Source organism: Astatotilapia calliptera, chromosome 12, assembly GCF_900246225.1.
Source record: "Astatotilapia calliptera chromosome 12, fAstCal1.2, whole genome shotgun sequence".
Taxonomy (NCBI): Eukaryota; Metazoa; Chordata; class Actinopteri; order Cichliformes; family Cichlidae; genus Astatotilapia; species Astatotilapia calliptera.
Window position 1 is genome coordinate 33074898 of NC_039313.1, and position 20150 is coordinate 33095047.

The 20150-nt window shown below is 41.8% G+C and overlaps 1 protein-coding gene across 4 annotated transcripts in view; it reads right to left on the reverse strand.

The window, feature by feature from the left end:
* fras1 (Fraser extracellular matrix complex subunit 1) overlaps positions 1 to 20150 on the reverse strand; it is a 297426-nt gene that overhangs the window by 8212 nt on the left and 269064 nt on the right. For all 4 annotated transcript variants that reach the window (XM_026186631.1, XM_026186630.1, XM_026186633.1 and 1 more), the window contains 18 exons: positions 19740 to 19880; positions 18621 to 18848; positions 15857 to 15970; positions 12030 to 12180; positions 9366 to 9525; positions 9102 to 9270; positions 8308 to 8554; positions 7834 to 8178; positions 5729 to 5889; positions 4926 to 5073; positions 4630 to 4835; positions 4384 to 4540; positions 2780 to 2980; positions 2500 to 2687; positions 1756 to 2031; positions 1379 to 1611; positions 1133 to 1293; positions 624 to 838 (listed from right to left, as the gene is read on the reverse strand). In XM_026186631.1, the coding sequence (XP_026042416.1) occupies positions 624 to 838; positions 1133 to 1293; positions 1379 to 1611; positions 1756 to 2031; positions 2500 to 2687; positions 2780 to 2980; positions 4384 to 4540; positions 4630 to 4835; positions 4926 to 5073; positions 5729 to 5889; positions 7834 to 8178; positions 8308 to 8554; positions 9102 to 9270; positions 9366 to 9525; positions 12030 to 12180; positions 15857 to 15970; positions 18621 to 18848; positions 19740 to 19880 (3501 nt within the window). The remainder of the gene's footprint in view (positions 1 to 623; positions 839 to 1132; positions 1294 to 1378; positions 1612 to 1755; positions 2032 to 2499; positions 2688 to 2779; positions 2981 to 4383; positions 4541 to 4629; positions 4836 to 4925; positions 5074 to 5728; positions 5890 to 7833; positions 8179 to 8307; positions 8555 to 9101; positions 9271 to 9365; positions 9526 to 12029; positions 12181 to 15856; positions 15971 to 18620; positions 18849 to 19739; positions 19881 to 20150) is intronic.

Consider the following 20150-nt stretch of genomic DNA (forward strand, 5'->3'; position numbering starts at 1 on the left):
GTGTGTTGCTGACATCAAAATCAAAATGAGCTTAAGTTTTCCATAAAGTAGTGAAATGTGTCAATTTAAACATGCGATGTGTTTTCTATGTTTTATTGAGAATGATATGGGTTTAAACAATCAAGAATGCACAGGTGTGTCCTCTGCAGGGGTGTTTTTCCATTTAAATATAAAAACCAAACTACAGCTGCACTGGCAGCTGTGTGAAATGTCATAGGTTACTGAAAATGAAGCTCCTTGATCGCCTCCTTCACTTGGGTCTCTGGAGGGAGGGACTAAGACGTGAGGAGCGAAGTCGATGATGTGCAGTCTGGGGATAGTTTAGTCAAGACATCTGTTTTCTGCTCCCAGTGGTCTTCTTGTATTCTTCTTGTTTTTGTGTTACGCTTTTAGATTCCTTTATGAGTAACCTTTTTCCCCCTCTATCTCCCCCATTTCACCTTCTTCACCTTTGCTGCCACTGAGTTTTATAACTGATTTTTAAAATCAATTTTTTTTGTTTTTGCACGTTTCTGCACACATAAATAACTCTTCCATAACAACTGATTCAATTTATCAAGAAGACTGAAAACAATGTGAATAGCGACTGTTTTAAAAGCTCTGCCTTTGACCGTCCTACGCACCTGGAAGTCCGCGGTGACTGAGCCCCCGCACACGTCGATGAGTTCTGTCATGTCGTAGTAGGCATCGAAGGTCCAGATGCAGCTCTTCAGGTTGAGGTGCTTATAGAACTGGAGGCTCTTGCCCTCGCGGACGTTGGGGTTGAACTGGTAGGGGCGGTCGTAGCCGGGCCCCAGGGAGATGCTGTCATACGATACATCATCGAGGAAGCCCGACTCTGAGGAAGAGTGTTGTCAAAGAAAAGTTAGAAAACTACACGTCTGGTTTAATAATTATTTTTTAAATCGATCAGGAAATCTTGCAAGCATTGATTAAAATTGGCTGCCTGTAAAATATTAAACCACGAGAAGATGAAGCTGACTGCAGCAGAAAATTAAAGAATTTTAATATGGTGGTAATTCAAACGTGAGCCCTAGATACTGTAAATGGTTCAAATGTGGATCTAATCACACTGCAGCCTCCTGAAGATGAAATTTCCAGCTGTGAGGAGGTCTGTGTTTGTGTGACTGACCGGCGATCCCCTGAAGGTCTTTGAGGGTGACCAGGTTGGAGCAGACGTGCTGCTGCCTGTAGATCGACTCTGACAGCAGGAAGTGAAGGTTGTGCAGCGGCATGGTGGAAACCAGGGGGAGCATTCCATCCTGATGGGGGATCTGGACTGAGATGTGGATCCTAAACCGGGACATACAGAGAAGAGCAGAAATTAGCATAAACTCTTGGTGAAGATGCTTATCTGGTTTAAAAAGCCGCTACGGACCGGTTGGGGTGCTCTTTGTGCTTGACGTCTAAGTATTTGAGTGTGGCGATAAAGGATTGAGCCTGGAAGCCTCTGGCGGTGCCCGTGGTGACGGGTGTGTGGCAGATGGAGCCCTCTGTGCCGATGGTGGCGATGTTGCTCCTCAGCGGTGTTCCCAGGTGTCCAGCTTTGTCTCTGGCCTGAGCCACGCAGCGAACGTGGAAGCGCCGGCTGAAATAAATGCTGTCCAGAACCTGAGAGACACGAGAGTTTCCACACACAGGGGAAAATTTTTAAACATAATTTTATTGTCTTACTGCCAATAAATCCTATTAAATAACAACCTAATGTATTCGCCTCTTAATTTCAGATTTATTTGACTCCTTAGTTTAACTCACCATATGGTTGACGCTAGTATACGGGGTTGTATCTGTGACCGTCTCAAAGGGGGATCGGGCGCCGCTGGTGTCAGTGGGAGCCGCCACTTCCCACGAGAAGTGAACTTGGGTCTGGTTGATTCCCGCCTCCTCACAGCGCTCCTTCATCACAGAGTACTTGGGGTAGTGAGGGTCACAGGGTGTGACACACACCAGAGGGTAACCTGGAGAGGGAGTCTTCTTGCTGCCCTCTTTGATCACCTCCTGGACATGATCGTAATCAGCGAGAGAGACCACCTGAGCAGGAAGGAGGGTGGGAGATCGTGTAAATGAGAGGAGTTCAGCTTTTACATTTCAAGGGGCTGGCGTACAAAACACAGTATGAGATGAGATTCCTCCTAAAAAGTCGTTTGGGGTAAAATCACCCACCATATAATATTTTAATGGCAGCTGAATAGATATATTCATTGCAAGTGGTTCTGGTAAATGCATAAGAAATGTAAAAGCCTATAAACAAGTGCCTGAGGGAAAATGCTGCCCACGTTTGCTGCTGCTTTTTTGGAGTTCTCTGAATATGTATTAGGGGAGAGATGTGCTTTTGCCAGGAGTGGAGACGTTTCAAGTGACAGGTTCTCTAAGTGCTGCAGAAAATAGACAAAAGATTAAGTTCTCAGCTGAATGCTAAAGTTCTCCTAAAGGCTGAACATATCCTCCACTTCTGCTATTCTACTGCTCCTGCTTCATGTATCCTCCAAGGTTCCTTACAATAGGCGTGGCAGGTAGGATGAGACTTCCTGCCGCCTCCTGATCCAGAATGGTCACTGTGGCCATTGTGATCTCCCCAAGCACTGCCTCCACTGGGTCATCAGGCCCAAGGACCAATGAGAAGGACTCGTGCCACTCTCTGTCCTCATTGGACAAAATCTCCACTTTAAAGAGGATGTGGTCCATGCCTATGGAGAAAAAAAAAACATATTTACTCCCAGTAAAATCATCCCACTAACACTCTTCCCAAGTCCCAACGAGGAGCATTTTCAGCACTTACCCGGGGTGAATTTAAGCACTCGACTCTTGGGATTGTAGTCGACTCCAGATTGGGCCGATCCATCCCGGGTGCTGCAACGGATCTTGGACGTTCGGTCCAGATCTCCTCTGCGGATCACTTTGATGTTGAGCACTTCGATGCCATCTGGACCGGGAGGCTCTCTCACCTGAAAGGACGCCTGCTCGAACTCAATGGTGGGAGCTGGAGGAACGGGAGAAGTCTGACTGTCAATCATTTGCACATATAAAACTTTTAATCAGCTTCCAAAATAACAGGTGCATCCAATTAAAACTTATAGAACAGCGGTATAATAAAACCCACCTCCATTAAGGTTTTACTCGTTTTCTTTTTTTTTGATGGAAATAAATAAATACAAACATCAGGCACCAGGCGATAATTAAAAATGAGCCTGTCAGGGAATCAATTCGTGTCACATACATCTGTGCTTCGGGAGGATTTTTAAACATTATTTGTTGAAGTTGACCAAAAGTTGACCTTTGGAATACAAGCATGCTGATCCACACAGGTGTACACACGGGTGTTCACAGACGAGGACTACAGCTTTCTTGGCTGCTGCCTCAAAGCACATTGTGCGCTGTCTATCTTGCGTGTTGCACAATATCGTTTATTATTTAGTATCTACTGATATCTACTGCTAGCTAGTTTATTGTGATGGTGCTGTATTTATCATGTTGCTCTTTTTTGTTTGTTTTCTGTTCTGTTTTTTTTTCTCCATACAGGTGATCCAGGTGTTTTGTTTTTCTTTCTTTCTTCCCCCCTTCTCACCGTCTCTTCTCCCCTCTGGTTTTCTTTCTCTCCCTCTCTTTCTTTCATTCTTTCTCCCTGTCCTATCCCCCAGTCATGTCTGTCCCGTTTGTAGCAACTGAAAATAAAATAAATTCATAATTATAATAAAGGTCAATCAAATGGACCAATATGGCAAGGCCATGATGATCCACTTGGTAAAATAAATCCGCTTGGCATCTTTCTTGGCCTTAAGACAACAATTCTGATGGCTAAAGATCCAAACGGGACACACAAAAAAAAAAAAAAGAAAAAAAAAAAAAAAAAAGAAGTTGACCAAAAGAAAAAACGAGGAACATTATCTTAAAATTAGTTTGGAAATCAGGAGCAAGTTCAACATACTCAGGATATTTTATCCATACCAGGCTTCAGTTATTCTAACATCAGCAATTAGGCTGAGGGGTCACACACTTGAAAAAATTAGTGACGCATAGTTCAAAAAGTGCAAGTAGACTATGATATACCTCAAATATGCAGTCAACAGGAAACAAAAGGAATGGTGACGACGTTTTCATTGGTTATTAAATCTATATAAACCCATCACCCAGTAATTCACAACTTAGTTTTGAGAGTTTTGTTCAGGAACCATTTCAATATTCCCCAAAAAAAAAAAAAAAAAAAAAGTGGGAATGTTTTTTCAAAATAAAAGTCCTCAGCTTCTTTCATGTTAGTATCAGATAAAGGATGTAAAATGTATATATGTAGCTCTTTTTATGATATAAAACCTATCATTATTCTCTGACAGCATATCAGTAAATCCTGTTTAATGTGAATCACATGGCGATCAAGCGCCTGCTTACCATCTTCCTCATTGGTGATGGTTACAGTGACAATATCATTGGCTCCCACCATGGCGCCGCTCCAGTGGTCACTGAGCGGTGTACCGAGATGCACCTGAAACTCCTCCTCAGGCTCGAACACTGAGTCGTCAATGATGTGAACTGTGCAGTTTTTCACCTGGAAAATGCACAATCGAAGCACCCTGATGAGCAGAGTCTGAGAACAAGGACACAAACATCAGGTCACATTTTGACTCAACATTTTACCTTCTCTCCTTTGAGGAAAGTGATGCGCGACTCATCTGCATTCCTTCTCTCCTCAAAGTCGTCCATCACCATGGCGGACATGGTCCGGGTGAAACAGCGCACCGATGACTTGAAGGAGAGGTCGCCGGTCCGGATGATGGGGATGTGGAGAAGGTTATCCTTCTCCTTCGCGGTGTAGGAGCTCTTCTCAAACTGCATGTTAGGAACTGAGAGAGAGCGACCAACATCTGATCAATGAAGGGTGTTTGACATGACACATGTGTATTAAAGCCTGCGATTGTTCTGTGAGGACGTACTGTCCTGGAACGTGTCCGCGATGATGACGTTGGCTTCATAGGGCTCTTGGAGGACAGCACCCTGAGGAGAACTGAGGAACACCACGAAGGACTCAGACCCCTCGATGGACGGGTTCTGGATGTCATCCATGATGGTTAAACTGCACGTCTGTTTAAAAAAGGGAGGTCAGATTAAATGATTTGCAAGGGTTATACGGGTGAATCTGTTATTTATCGAGGAATAAAAACACCTTCCTGGTAGCTGCAGTAGAAACTTGGTGAGCTCGGCTGATGATGTTATAAAAAAATGTTCATCTACTGTACGTAAAGATGTCAGTGTTGAAGAATTAACTCAGATCCAGCTGTGTACAAGTGCTGACACCGTTCTACGCATCCCAGAGGCAAAACTTCATACAGCGTATCCAGTTCAAGCTGCTTTATCTGCTCACAGTCTACAAGCTGCTTTTTTAACCCAGCATCCCCGACTGTCCTCCATCCTGTTTATCAATTATCTGATAGCCCATTGCACAGCTGGCTCAAGTGTTTTTGTTTGGGACGATAACATAACTGTGACATCTGTGCTGGGGTCTCCGTGCTATTTTCACTGTTGTAGCAAAATCATTGCCACTCCTAAAGTTGGACAAAAGTTGACCTACCTGAAGTTAACTGACTGCAGTGTGAGGGTGCATTAAAAAAAAGGATGATGGATGTTTTTTTTAATCACCCATCACACAGAACATGTAGAACAAGAGAAACAACATAACTGTTTCATTCTTAAAATATAAACTATAGAATTCGACTGTAGGTGAGAAGTCTGTCCTCACCTCGTCAGTTTTTCCAGGTTTGAATTCCACTTTCTTGGAGCTGGGAATGTAGTCGACCCCGGGGCTGGCTGACGGAGGGTCTGAAGGTCGGGTGGCGCACCACACAGAGGTCAGCGAGGACAGGTCGCTGCCATGACGCAGCACTGGTATTTCAATTGTGCCTGAGAGAGGGAAAAGTGAAATGCAAGGTAAAAAAATGTGAAATGTGGGAAGTTGCTGTGTTTTTGAGGGGTTATAAGATATTAATAACTAATTTACAAAGTTGTTTTGATCTTTACATAGAAAGTAATTTAAATCCTGATCTAAGAACAAAGTGACACAGAAACTGAATCTCGCAGCTTCTTTTAGCTGCAACTAATGATACTGTCTGTTCAACACTGTGGGGAAGATACCTTTGTATCAAAGATCAAAGCTACGCCAGCGAGAAGAAGGAGAAAAAGAAAGAAGTGGAAGAAGTTCAGCAGAAAGATGAGGCGCAGTGTAGCTGTCAGTGATGCTAATTATAAGAGAGGAAACAATCTATTCTGTGTCATGCTCCAAAACACGTCCAATGTTCCTAAATAAATGAAACAAGTAAAATATCACAGAGTGCAGTGATCTAACTGACGATGAGAAATGTTTCCACAAAACATGATGCACGTAAACTGGTTACACTAATATCATTAAATGTATCCATTATGAAACCTCCCATACAAAGACTACTTTCTAACAACTATTGGAAATGCCCTAAATTCCTAATGGAGAGCTATAAGAATAGGCATCACTTCAAACAACTCATATAAAAAAGTAATAAAGAAAATATAACCATTACTTATAAATTATGTAATTTTTTAAAATATTAAATCATTGTAAATACTGTCATGTGTACAAACACCTAATATTATAATATATGGTAATAAATGTGTATCAAATAATTATTTTATAAATTATTCATGACGTACTGATGATAAAAATTATGTTCTGATGACATTCCATATAACATTTTTACATTATGTATTTCTTAACGATGACCTTAGACGTTATTGTTGTTTGATTAAGGTTTCAAAGGCTTCATTTAAAGCTGCTGCCAGGATATGCAGATGGATTACCAGTGAAACCAGTGACACCAGTTTTCCACCTAAGTCCTAACATGATCCTAAAGTGGTCTTCTCTCTTCTATTTTATATCTGCTTGTGTTTCGTAGCCTGTTTAGGCCCTGTCCAGGACTGGAGCTTCTACTTCCGCTTTCTGCCATCTCCTCCAGCTCCCAGCTCCCAGACTGTCACTGTGCTTGATTGTTCTGGTACACCAATCCCTGCTTCAATCAAGCCGCACCATCAATCACACCACCAGCTTAAAATGAGCAGCAAAGCAGAGCTTATTATTCAGAGCTGCTTTGAGCTGCCATGCCACTCTGTCAGTCTGTATTATTTAGACTGTACCTTGACTGTGTTGTTTTAAATGTACTTTGGCTTTGTGCTGTTTTTAACTAGTTACACCTGTACTTTATATTTATTTGCTTAATTTTCAACTCGGGCAATAGCATCTATTTTGGCTGCATAACCTCTCAGTGTTTCTGGAGAGTGGAGCAGTGATCATCTCCAACATTCACACGTGATAAAAGTTTGTCTGTGAAGGTTCTCAGTCATCCAGGTCATCGTAGTCTAAGGGGCTTGGAAAGAAAAGCGTCTGGACTTCTTTAAGTTTCCTTGAAGCCTAGTTGGGTTTTTTATTTGTTATCATTTGTGATGAAAGTGAAACTACGCAGTGAGTGGGTTCACAGGTTTTATGCCAACCCAAGTGCCAACTCTTACACTCTTAAAATATCTATCATACTAACATTAATGTTTGTTTATAGATCATTTATACAGTCAAAAAAAATGATTACTACTAGTTAGAATGCTAATAATAAATATGTGTAACTAAAGTTTAATTAACTACTAATCTATCATTCATTGCTAATGATTATTGTGAAGTGCTAGCTACCAGTGCACTAGTTTTTTATAGGAAGCTATTAGCCGTTTGAAACATTTAATTTTTTTTACTTAAATTTAATTTAATTACGCAATAAGAAATATGAATTCATAAAGACATTACGCTGGTGGATGCACGAAAAAGGCTCATACCAGCATCTTCGCTGAAAGTAAACGTGGCGTTTCCAAGAGAAACAGTCGATGCATCGTTGGGTCCATCAATAATGACCTTGGCCACCGACACGTCGCCCATGCGTGCGTTATCGGAGGTGTCTGAAAGCACCAGCTCGAACTCCTCGGACAGTTCATACTCGCTGTCATCGATGAGCTTAACATCACAGGTGGACATGCTGACTCCAGGACCGAAGATCACTCGGTTGTCGGTGGTCATGCCGCGGCTCTTGTAGTCAGAGCCGGACTCCAGAGCGTGGAGGCTGCTGCCCTGTGCTGACTTGGCTACGGTGTAGCAGAGAGCAGAGACTGTGCTGGAGGTATCACCTGAGCAGAAATGAAGAGAGACAACAAGGTCACACAGTGTGTGCAGGAACTAAAGTGAAAATGAAAAGAAAGAAATTATGAGAAAATTCGTGGAACATGAAATGTTAGAAACTCCTCTGCAGTGTGTACCTTTCCTTTCAATGGGAGCATGGATTAAGCCTGAGCTTTCATTGACATGGTAAATCTTCTTGTCAAACTGCAAAGTGGGTTCGTCTTCTGTGTCGTTGATGTTGACGACAGCGCGCGTGTTTCCACCCAGCAGCGCGTACACGGGCATGCTGAGCTCCACATGGAAGCTCTCGATCCCCTCAAACACCTTGTCGTCGTTAATGACTATAGTGCACACCTTTGTGTCCTCACGCTCATCAAACTGCACCTGGAAAACAATGAGAAGGAGGCATTAAAGAAGTGATTACAAAACCTTAACTTAACATAGGCTAGTTATAGATGATACACGTCACTGAATGTCAAGTAAAGCAAAAGTGTGCCCACTTTACTGAATCTTTTTCCTCCTCAAACCTCCATGTACACAAAGGAGTACCTCAGGGTTCCATATTAGGACCACTGATTTTCTTCCTCTGAAATAGGATGTTTGTAGTACAAACATTACGTTCCTGTTGTACTCCACTTAAAACTGATGAAAATGCAAAAAGATTCCAGGTTCACGTTACTCCCAAGATGTTAAGGTCAAAAACTGCTCGAAGCCGTGGATCTGTTTTTATGCTTGATGCTGTGGTCCACAAGTTCATGAACAGGAAAGTAAGACCTAACCTTGGATTATTTTGTTGTTACAAAGATAAATAAGATTTTAGCAGCATTTACTGGTTTCCAGACTAAATGAAGAACACAAACTCACAGGAGAGAAATAAAATCAATTAAAAGAGAAATGTTCATTTTTTAAACGTGGAATATCGAGTTTCTACCTGCCCAGCATATTCCACGTAGTCCTGCTGTCCAGGTCTGGATCCGACGCTGCTCGTGGAGGTGGCGCTGCCCTGTTCAGTGCGGCAGAGCACGATGGCGTACTGGTTGAGATTACCGGTTCGCTTCACGGTCACCGCCACTGTGCCGGCCTTCTCACTCACATTGTAGCTGTGGTGCCAATAGAAGAAGTAGGAAGGTAAAAGGGTGGGTGTCCAACGGATAATCTTTATAAAATATGTATATTTCTTTGAAATGGTGCAGACCTTTTGTGCTCAAAGCTGATGAGGGACCACTGGATGTGGAAGACATTGTCACTGACCACATTTGGTTTGCTGTCTTTGACCAGGAACTTGAAGTTGTCCATGGTTTCCTGGACGTTCTCCTGATGAAGCACGTACCGGATCAGACCCAGATTGATATCGGCTACAAAGAAAAACAGCCACATTAGTCTAAATTTATTTCTCTGTTTGGGGTTTTTAGTATTAGTGCTTCTATTAATGCTTCTTCATCAGTTCATTCATGTCTACCAATTGTTTTTTATGTTTCAATCACTTCATGTTTCAGTAGCCGTTTGGCTCGATTTCTTACTTTGTTACCGTCATGTTTTCTTCCACCCAGCAATGCTTTTCTGATCCTCCAGAGGATCCCAAGGAGATCTCAGGCCAGATGAGACATAAAGTATAAGCTCTCTGGTTTCTGGGTCTTGCTTATAATTTCCTTTGAGTTAGGTGTGCACTGATAATCTCTAAAGGAAAGATACCCAGGTGAGATCCCGCTGAATGTCTTAGAGCCTCACCCTGAAGTTGAGCTCAACGCTGCCTCAGAAGGAGATGAACATAATTATTTTAGCCATTCAGACTCAATTTTAATAAAATACCATTACTAAGAAGTGAACTGACTCAGATCAGGTCTGATGGGAGTCAGTCAAAAACGACCACACGGGTTCAAAATGTGCTGAAAATAATGTTTTAAATATGCCAGAAATGTCACAAAGCACTGCAGCAGGTTTTTAAATCAGCAGGAGAGCCAAATTCACACGATGGTCTGTAAAGACAATTAGTGCTGATTTTTATGCTTGCACACAAATTTACTGTGAGGAGGGGGACACCCAAAAAAGACTGATTGAATCTTAATAGTGAAAATCTTTTGCAAAGAAGGCATTTCTTGGAAAATATCACTTCCATAATTTGCAGCCTTGGGCCAATTCACAGTACTTGGAGAAATAAAATAGCCTGGAAATGAATGTGAAAGTTATTATTGGCTCTGGGTTTCTGCTCATTTACACCTTCCACAGAAGGTTGTAGAAAGGGAAACACTTAGATGTGAGCCCAGCTGCTTCAAAATTGGCCAAATGACCTTCAGGAAGCTCAGCATAAACACCACAGAGATGAAGACAGTACTAAATTATGCATTAATATCCAGAATAGTAATATCTCAAACATAATTTTTAGATCGCGTACAAGCATTTGGCAGAATATGGGAGCAAATGCTCACAGTCGGGATGATGTTGATTACTAGAAATCTCATCTGTTTTATTTATTCATATTGCCTCCATCTCTCGTGCTCAGGCTAAGGGTTATTTCACTTATTGGAAATTTATTATCATTAAGAAAATGATGTTTACAAGCTTCAAATTGAGCATGCGACACATCAAAGTGGCTGTTTATACTTGCTCTCTGCAGCCTGGAGGATCAACATTTTACAACAGCAGGCTGACACTGATCCTCGTCTGCAGCCTTGAGGTGAACATAAGCAGGCTCATAATGAGAGCACTGCTGATTTAAACTGCAAATTAGCTGAGTAAACGTGTGCAACGGGAAATACAGCAGATAGGTGGTGTCGTTCAGCGGAGAAATGATCAGAGCGAAGAATGTGGGGTCAAGCTTTTGTCCCTCCTTCTCACTGTGAAGACAAAATGTGACGGAGTCTTTTGTTTTCCCCTCCTCTACCTTCCAACAGGCACCGAGTTTTCTCTGCAGCGGCACGAAGGATGCGGGATGAACAGAAGAGGGCACCGATGCAACACTGAACTGGTGCAGTGAAGGAAACAGGTGGCTCTCTATACACTGATAGAGAAGTCTTTGTGGTTTATGTCATCCGTTGAGGGAGTTTAGAAGGAAAGCCCAGGAGCAGCGGGTTTCCAATATGTGAGTCCCAACTGCTCTGAGGCATAGCTAATCCTCAGGCATTAAAAAGTCCTTCAAATGAAACTATCTCAGAAGAGAAAAAAGATTGAACTTGAAGGGAGTCAGAAAGCCATGGCTTCATTTTAAAGAGTCATAAGGGTTTGATTTGGAAACGTAAACTGGCACTAACTGCAGCTTTACACAGTATATCCCAACTATGACTGCGGTGATCCCACACTAACCTGATAAGATAACCATCCTGCATATCAAAAAGTAGCCTTCATTTCCTTTTAATATCGTACACCATCAGCCCATTGATGTGAGTTTTTAAAATGCACATGTAGTACATGGTTTATTAGTATTCAGTATGACACAAAAAAGGAAAATTATCCTAATTTTTTATGAATATTTGAAGCAGGAAAAGTAAAAAAACATCAAAGCTCACAGAAGGAGGGGAAAAGCAAAACTGCACCCACTCTTTTGCTCAACCTGTGTTGAGCTGATGGAAATTTTCTTTGATATAAATATATTTGAGAACACTTTAGTGGATAAGCACAATCGTGTGGATATCAGCTTCTGGACCAATCAGGATTTGGCCCTGATTGGTTCCAACATGCCACAGAGAGTTGCAAAAGTGTCACCACTTTAAATACAGACTCTCTGGATAAATTTGATGAACTGAGTCTTTCTTTGGACAAGGATCGAAGCTGTCTGAGGAGGAGAAGTTAAGAGGGATGGGTTGTCTAATAAGTTAAACTGTTACTGCTGTAAATATAAAGGCAACAGAGAGAGCTTCGGTACCTTGTGTGAATGTGGTAATGGGGTTCCCAGGTTTCAGCTTGCTCTCCAGGAAGCCGTGCTTTGGCTCTGTGGTGATCTCATAAACCAGCTGTCCATCATCTGTGTCCGGGTCCATGGTCAGCAGCTCCTTCTTGGTGATCAGATTGGTGGCCTGACAGACATCAGACAGGATTGACTCAAATTTCCTGTTTTTCAGTTTTCACTGCACAGAAATCATCTCACAGTGCAAGAATTCATTACTGGGGATTTCATTCACAATGTCACACTGTGATTCAGCTGAGCAGGAAGCTTTTCTTTTCAATTTGAGCTTCCCTGATGTAGCTATCATAGCAAAAATACCGCTGTTAAGAAGCGTCGCTTCACTACTGGCTCAAAAAACAGAAATCAGCATATCCAACATCACAACACCAACTAAAAAACGTGTTTGCTTCTGTATCTGATCTCGACATTGACATTCAGCCAACAAAATTTTGAAGAGCCCCTCCTCTGAAGGGCAAAGTAGTTAACTTTTCTATTCTGTTAATGGACAGCATCTGGTTTATGTGGGTTATAAACTCGCTAATTGTTCCAGTGAGTTTGGATAAATTATTGGGAAATGCTATTGTACACACTGATCTCCCCACTTAAGTACAGATTAGCATCCAAACTGTTGTTATTTGACTCTTAGTTGGATGAAGGACTTTAGACTGATCTCTACGTCGTCTTTACAAGTTTTCCAAAGTTTAAAACCACCAGCATGCACATCTGGAACATCACCACAGAAGGTGATGTGATGGCTTAAAAAGTTTTTTGGTGTGTCTCGTATATTTTAAAGATGTTTCATTTATGATTATTACAAATACGTTTCAATGTATCCAACAAACAAAGTTCAGCTGTGTTTTTTTTTAAGCCGTTTCTTCTGCAAACTACTTTGCAACCAACCTTCTTTTTAGATTTGCCAGTAACTTCTACGTGGATGCTGGGTTGGGAACTACAGTTCTGGAAATCCTTGATTTGAACATTTTCAGGTTCAGGTTATTTTATTTTTAACCGTAGGTAGATTTGGTCTCGTGAATTGAAGAAACAACAGAAAACAAAAAAGCAGAGCAAAAAATACTGACAACAAAAATTTATACTAATTTTGGCCATCATGTAATCCACAAAAGTGACTTTTTAAACCTTGTCGTTTTACAGTTTGGGACCAGAAACCTTTGTCCGGGAGGAAGAAAAAAAAAATCTCACTGTGTAAAGAAAAATGAAACCAGCCAACCGCTGCAACTGTCTGGTGCACAGGAAAATTCAGCTGTGGTTCATCAGTCAACCTGTTAGACCACAGAGTTTCTGCTCTTTTCAGATAACTATCCAAACCACAACACCAAGAAAAAGGACAAAACAGATTCAATAAAAGCATGATGAAATAAAACCATCATGGTTTTATCAACGTGGAAACAAGAAAGCCTTCTTAAACACGAGAGCTGCTGGTGCTCCTTCCTGCACACAGCTTCACAGTTTGCTTTGAAAATCATCTTTGAATCAAAAGTGAGATATTTATAACTCTGAACACTTTCCACATTTTGATTGCACGCTCCTATGTTAGAGGCAGGGCAACGATGCTGTAATGCATGCCCCGCTTCACCTAAATGACTAAAGAGGACCACAATTAGCAACCGAAACATCGTGTTGTATTAAATCACAGGTGTTGAACTCCAGGCCTCGAGGGCCGGTGTCCTACAGGTTTTAGATGTTTCCTTGATCCAACACAGCTGATTTAAATGGATAAATGACCTCCTCAACATGTCTTGAAGTTCTCCAGAAACTTGCTAATGAACTAATCATTTGATTCAGGTGTGTTGACCCAAGGTGATGTCTAAAACCTGCAGGACACCGGCCCTCGAGGCCTGGAGTTCGACACCCCTGTATTAAATGAAACTCAGTAAGAAATTGTTTTGAAATTGCCTCCCCCTGCAGGCCATAACAAAAACTGCACTATCATGGGACCACCTTCTTGCTCCTTTCTCAACCTTAGGCGATCCATGTTTGCACATGGAAGTCTAGGATATCCCAGAACACAGCTGCACCTCCAAATATTAATGAGTTCAGATGGAATAATTTTCTTTGACCAAAGGTCTCCTGCCTATATGATCAATTGGTAATGGTCAGGTTTTGCTTTCCCCTCCAGCACTCAGGAGAAGATACTGGAGTGTAACAGTATGATAATTTGGCTCAGTGATAAAACACCCAGGACTTAATTACCTGCAGCGCAAACACAGCAAAGGCTGAGAATAAATGAACGATGTGACATATTTACAGTGCCTACCAAACAAACCTGTGCGCTGCATTGCGATGAGGTGTGCAAGCCAGCAGGTGGAGGTGGAGGGGCTAATTTCAGAACAAACAGTGATGGAGCTTCTCCTTCGCACTTCACACAGACACATTTACTCTGCTGGAGAATATTCAGGCAGAGCAGGGTGTGCTGGCACTTTTTAAAACATAATTTGCTCAGAGAGAGTTCTGCTGAGCAAACATGCAGCTCATTTAAACACATCTGAATTATCCTGATGTCTCCGTCCTCTGCTGGTGTCCAATTAAAGGTAATAAATTAGAAAAAGTTCTCTTCAGTGTCCGCTGTTCTCACTTTACGGCTATTAAACATCACAAATAGTTTAATTAGATTTGTTTCCTAAATGCATACTAACTTGGATTTCTGCAGAATTTATTATCACCACTGTGGGACCTGGATTTAATAAATATGGGAAAGACACCAGGTTTTGTGCATGTAGTGTGTACAATAGCAAATGCCCACTACCTGAAATCTAAATCTTTGGCTATTTCTGTCCATCTCCTCACTTCAGTCAGAAGCTACAGCACACATCAGCGACTTCTGCTGTCCAAATTTGTTTTGGTGTGTGCCAGTTTTTTTACACAGGGGTCAGTGTCCCCTCAATCAGTGCACCGCTACATGCTGCATTTCGGTTTGCTGGTTAGTAGCAGCAGCAGCCACGCTCAGATAGTCAAGCTAAATTTGTTATTCCACACCACACACTGTGATGCAGTCTCGAGTCACAAGACTCGGCGTCAGACCTTGACCTTGAGATCAAGGTCACTGATTTTTGCGTGAATAGTACTAGAGGTATCTATGGTATCAATATGAAAACCCAAAACTGGTTCATCTTCAAGTCATCGTATTCACAAATCTGGGCATCCATGCCAACTGCCTGCGTGCCGTATCGGCTTTTTACAGCTGGGGGGGTAAAAAGTTTAATGAATTAAAGACCTTTTGTTCTTGCACACCTCGGGGCTGCGGTTTCTCCCACATTACTCCCTGGAATCGATGTCTTCCTCTACTCTCACCTCTGACACGTGCACTGGATCTCTTCAGTGTGTCAAAACATTACAGACATCTTTAACATCCTTAAACTTAATTTTTGAAACTTTATGGATCATATGAACATGTAGTCTCAAGCCTTGTTTTTGCCCGTCATGCATATGGTTGTCTCTCCTCTGGTGTGCATATGTAATAGAATGCAAGTGAAACTGCGTGTGCTTATTGTCTGAGGGAGGTCATTTACTTCATCATCTCCAGCCACAAAGCAGACCAGTCTGCCACTGATGCTATGGATGTAAACATCAGTCTTACTGGTAACGTAATAGCAGGTTTGTGGCATTTTTGTTCAATCATTTCTTCTCTCTAAGAGATTACATTGGACAGTTGAACGTGCCCGAGAAGATGAGCTTGACCTTGACATTCGACATTTTTATGGATCTGTTCTCTTTTAATCAAACCCCACATTCATTTTACTCATGATCAGATGGAAAAATAAAAATGTGTCCCTGCATCGTTATCGTACCTTGTTATCCATGTACTCCAGCCACTGCAGTCCCAGGTTGGTGAAAATTAACGGCGTTCCATCATCAACTGGCAGGATATCTATCTTGAACTTCTGGGGAGCGGCTGTCACTATCTGGAAAACCCAAAAATGAAAGAAATTAAAAACAATTTTTAAAGACCGCAAACATGGTTTAAGTGAATTTTAACAAGTAGTAAAAACTACAGTGTTAAAAGGACAGCGTGTCTAACTTTCTTGTGTTTTCCTGCTGGCGACTGATCCAGTGAAACTTCTGAGCTCCTCCTTGTTCAGGATTTCTACTCAACTAAAACAAAATCCCCTGCATGTATCGCTCATCCCAGCTGATCCAAAGTAAAACTTAATTAATGATAATACTCGTGTCTGGCAATACAACAGACATGACCAATACAAACTGAACTATAGAAAACCTCAAATGTACTTTGATTAATTACCATAATACCCTCATAATCTGGAATTAGAGCGCTTACAGTAATTCTTCACACAACTCGACATGAACAGAGTTTATTACAGCAGTGTGATGTTCAGAGTTCAGCTGTGAGTTTAACAGGCTGAAAATTCTAAATATATCAACAGATTATGGAAACGGAAAAACACACATAATTAACATAATTATATGATCAGCGCTTTTTGTCAGTTTTGTGTATTGATTGCTTTAAATGATGGTCGAATGGTGCATCACTGTCAATTATGGGATCTTCTCCTGCCAAAGGAGATAATGAAGGTGAGTTGAATCATCTTTTCTCAGTATTTAGACAATTCGACCAGCTCTTATTATGGCTGCCACGCGCTTACTTCGCTTCACTCAGTTAAAAACCTTTCTAAGAAAAAGTGACTACTCAAAGGCATCCTTGACCTTTAAAATGAAGCAGGAAACAAACAGAAGATAATTGACTCTGGAGACGAGCTCGAGCATGATCGCAGACAGTGAAGCACAGAAGACAGAAGCACATGAACGAGACGGAGCACAGACAGGGAGACGCTGGAGCTCAGGAACACAAACTTAAACATATTAAATAAGTGTTTAAGCTCAAAGAAAGCACAAAAACACTAAACTTAGACACCCAGCTATTAAAATACGCCTTCAGACTTTGGAGTAAATTGTTCTTCTTTATGCAATATCAGGTTGCAAAAAGCTGTGCTAGAGACATGCACAGACTTCACTGTAGGTTCCACTTGAAGTCATTCTCATTGAACAAAGTTTTGAAAGCTCAAAATGTTGTTAGGAACCATTTAAAGGTTCTGCTGGGTTTTACTTTATTGATTCAGCCGCTTCCAACAGCGATGGCAGGCTGAATCAGATAAGTTACTCCAGTATGCACAGTTACCGCCTGCTGTCTGAGGTGCATGAGGGAGCAACTAATCACCACAAGAGAGGCTAATAAGGCCAACTTTGACACGTGCCATTTGAAGGCTGAGCTTGTCCACACAGTTTATAGCAACTCATACATTATTTAATAACACAGCAGCTCCAGTGGGAATGAAACCGAAACGACAGCAGAGATAATGCCACGAAGCATCTACTGAGCTGCAGAGCACGCGTGGCTGTCGAGCCAAATGTCCCCAGGTGATGGAAAGATAATAAACCCAAGGCTGGGAAGTGTGTGTTTGCGATCGGGGATGTCAATACCTACACGCTGTCATTCAGTTTAATCATATGGGCTATTAGTAATGACAGGTGGTGGAGCTGAGGGGGGAAAACTGACAAGCAGAGGAGTCAATTCACCCTGAGTCTTGCTCATAACCATAAAGCTGACATTACCACTGCACACACATTCGTCCTTCTGTAGTTGTAGGGACCTTTGTGTGATGGTTTCTGGTCTAGCTGTGAAAACAAAACACTCGCAAGGATGTCAAAGTGCATCCAGGGCAAACATGCGTGGAATAAGCCCCTCCTCACGGACCCATCTTACAATCCTCGATAGTGGCGACGGGTTAATACATTTCTAGAGACAACATAGTGTGCTGCACTTTTGTTTGCCCAAGTGGCAACTCCTCAGCTAAAGAATAGAGAAGCGCTAAAATGTAGTTCCTCTGATGTCCACTAGAGGCTTGCTCCGAATTTGAGGTTTTACTTCAGAATTGTTACTGTTTCCATTTAGGAAACATAAACCACTGTTTATCTATTTCACCTGCTTCAGTGCAAATGACAGTAACAGGATTTTAGATCTGCTTTTTGCCAGTGTCACTGCTGGTAGCATTACGCTGTACCTGCAATCCATTCGGGTGGCACAGGTAGTGACAGATTGTGACACATCCATACGGACCAAAGATTTCCTGTGTGTTGCAGCACAGCACTTTTTCGTGTTTTAGGTAAACTGTCCATTGTGTGGCCCTTCACTGAATCTATGTGAGTTTTCAGGGCAGCAGATAATTAAATACGCACATTTAATAACACAAAACTTTGTGTGTCTCCGCTCTGTAGGACTCTAAATATTATTCAGATGAAATGAGCTGCAAACATAAAGCTGCTCCTTCCATGCTACAGAAATAGCCTGTCCTTCCAAACATGTCCTTTGCAAAAATATTTTCACTGTGTTTCCGGAGGTGTCCGCCCTTTGCAAAAGCCCCCAGCTTCTGTCCTCACAAAGACAGAAGCACATGAATACACCCACAAATTCACAAAAGGTCAGAGCAGGCACACTCTCGCAGACATGCCCTCACTCTGCCATTTCAATCATCCCACTGTAATAAAACTCCAGAAGGTGCCTTTTATACACACACTGATACACTCACACACACACACCTCTTTTCCGTCGTCCTCCACCATGAAGAGCAGGTTGGTGCTGTCGGTCACGGTGAAGGTGAAGCGGTCTTTGAGCGAGTTGGAGCCGTCGTGGTTGTAGCTGATGCGGTTCTGGTAGATGTCGTCCATGGTGAAGCTGCTGGTCTGTCGGTAGTGTTGGCCGTTGATGGTGCGCTCGATGGTGCCATGTCGAGGAGCCTGGACGACGCTGAAGATGACGGACTCCGCCTGGAGGAAGGTCGTGTTATAGGAGGAAAAATGCAGGGAAAGGAAGGACGGCTCAGTGATATCGTCTGCAATGTCTCCCTAGGATGAAGCTACATAAGGAGCCGTGTTTGTTCTGCACAACCAACAAACAGCCAAGCATGCAAAATAGTGAGAACTCAAATTCAGGAATCAGCTTCAAAATATCTATCTAGTGCCGGACTTTAACATCACTTTCGGGTGTTATTCTCTAAAATTCTACAGTGAAGCAGTAGAAAATAAATCTTCAAGTTTTTACTGAGAATTACAGATTTATGGGATTAACAGTGTTGGATTATCCCTTAAACCGGCTGCTTAGTTTAGCCAGCTTAGGTAATGATCTCAAAATAAATATTCAGATTTTCTAAACTGGTAACTGTACTGCTTTGATATCATTCCAAACATGATGCCAATTAGTTCGCGAATCATACCAAGCTTCAAAGATATTATCTGTTTATATTGTGCAGCTCATAAAGCGAATCAGATGCTTAAAGAAGGAAAAAGGCAAAAGAGCTCATTGAAATTACTTCATATAAATTTTATACTTACGATTAACTCAATATATGAGTTATATATTAACAATATATGCAGCAGAGGATGGAGAGCAACATTTGCCTTCGTTTAGCCTTAATTAAAGCAGAAGCATGAGTGTGCATGCTGCAGAAATCAGTCCTCGAATGCTTTATTTTGACCTCAGTTACACATTTGAAAAGTTTTTTGTTTTGTTTTCCTTTAAGATCTTCTGAAGTGCTCAAAGCATCTCTGTCATCGTTCCTTCTCCAGAAGGTGACACCTGATTCTTATCATGATGTCACACATATACTGTAATTAAAGCTGTGAAAGACTTGCAGAAAACGTATGTAGCCAGTGTGTTACCTCTGTGTCCGCATCGGTGGCTTTCAGCTCAAACTCAGTGATGGTCTTTCTTACACCCTCCTGCACCCTCATGCCAGGGACCTGAAGAAGAGGCAGGGAGTCGTCCACAGGCTTGATGGTGATGTAGAAAGTCTGGGCAACCTGATGACAAAGAACAAATAATAAGATGATGAAACTGTTACACACATGCGTAACCAAAAATACATCCTGTCATCAACGTCCTACTTTCCACCGAAAACTTTCTCAACAATTCAGCAAATAGAAAAGTCTCACTATGATGAAAAAGTTTAACCCCAGATGGCATAACCCAAATACCACAAACTGCATTAATACAGAATTGGCATGCCCTCAAGTAATCCCATCTCCTCGCAGGGACAGAACAATATTCTGCTTTGGTATCATTAAAATACC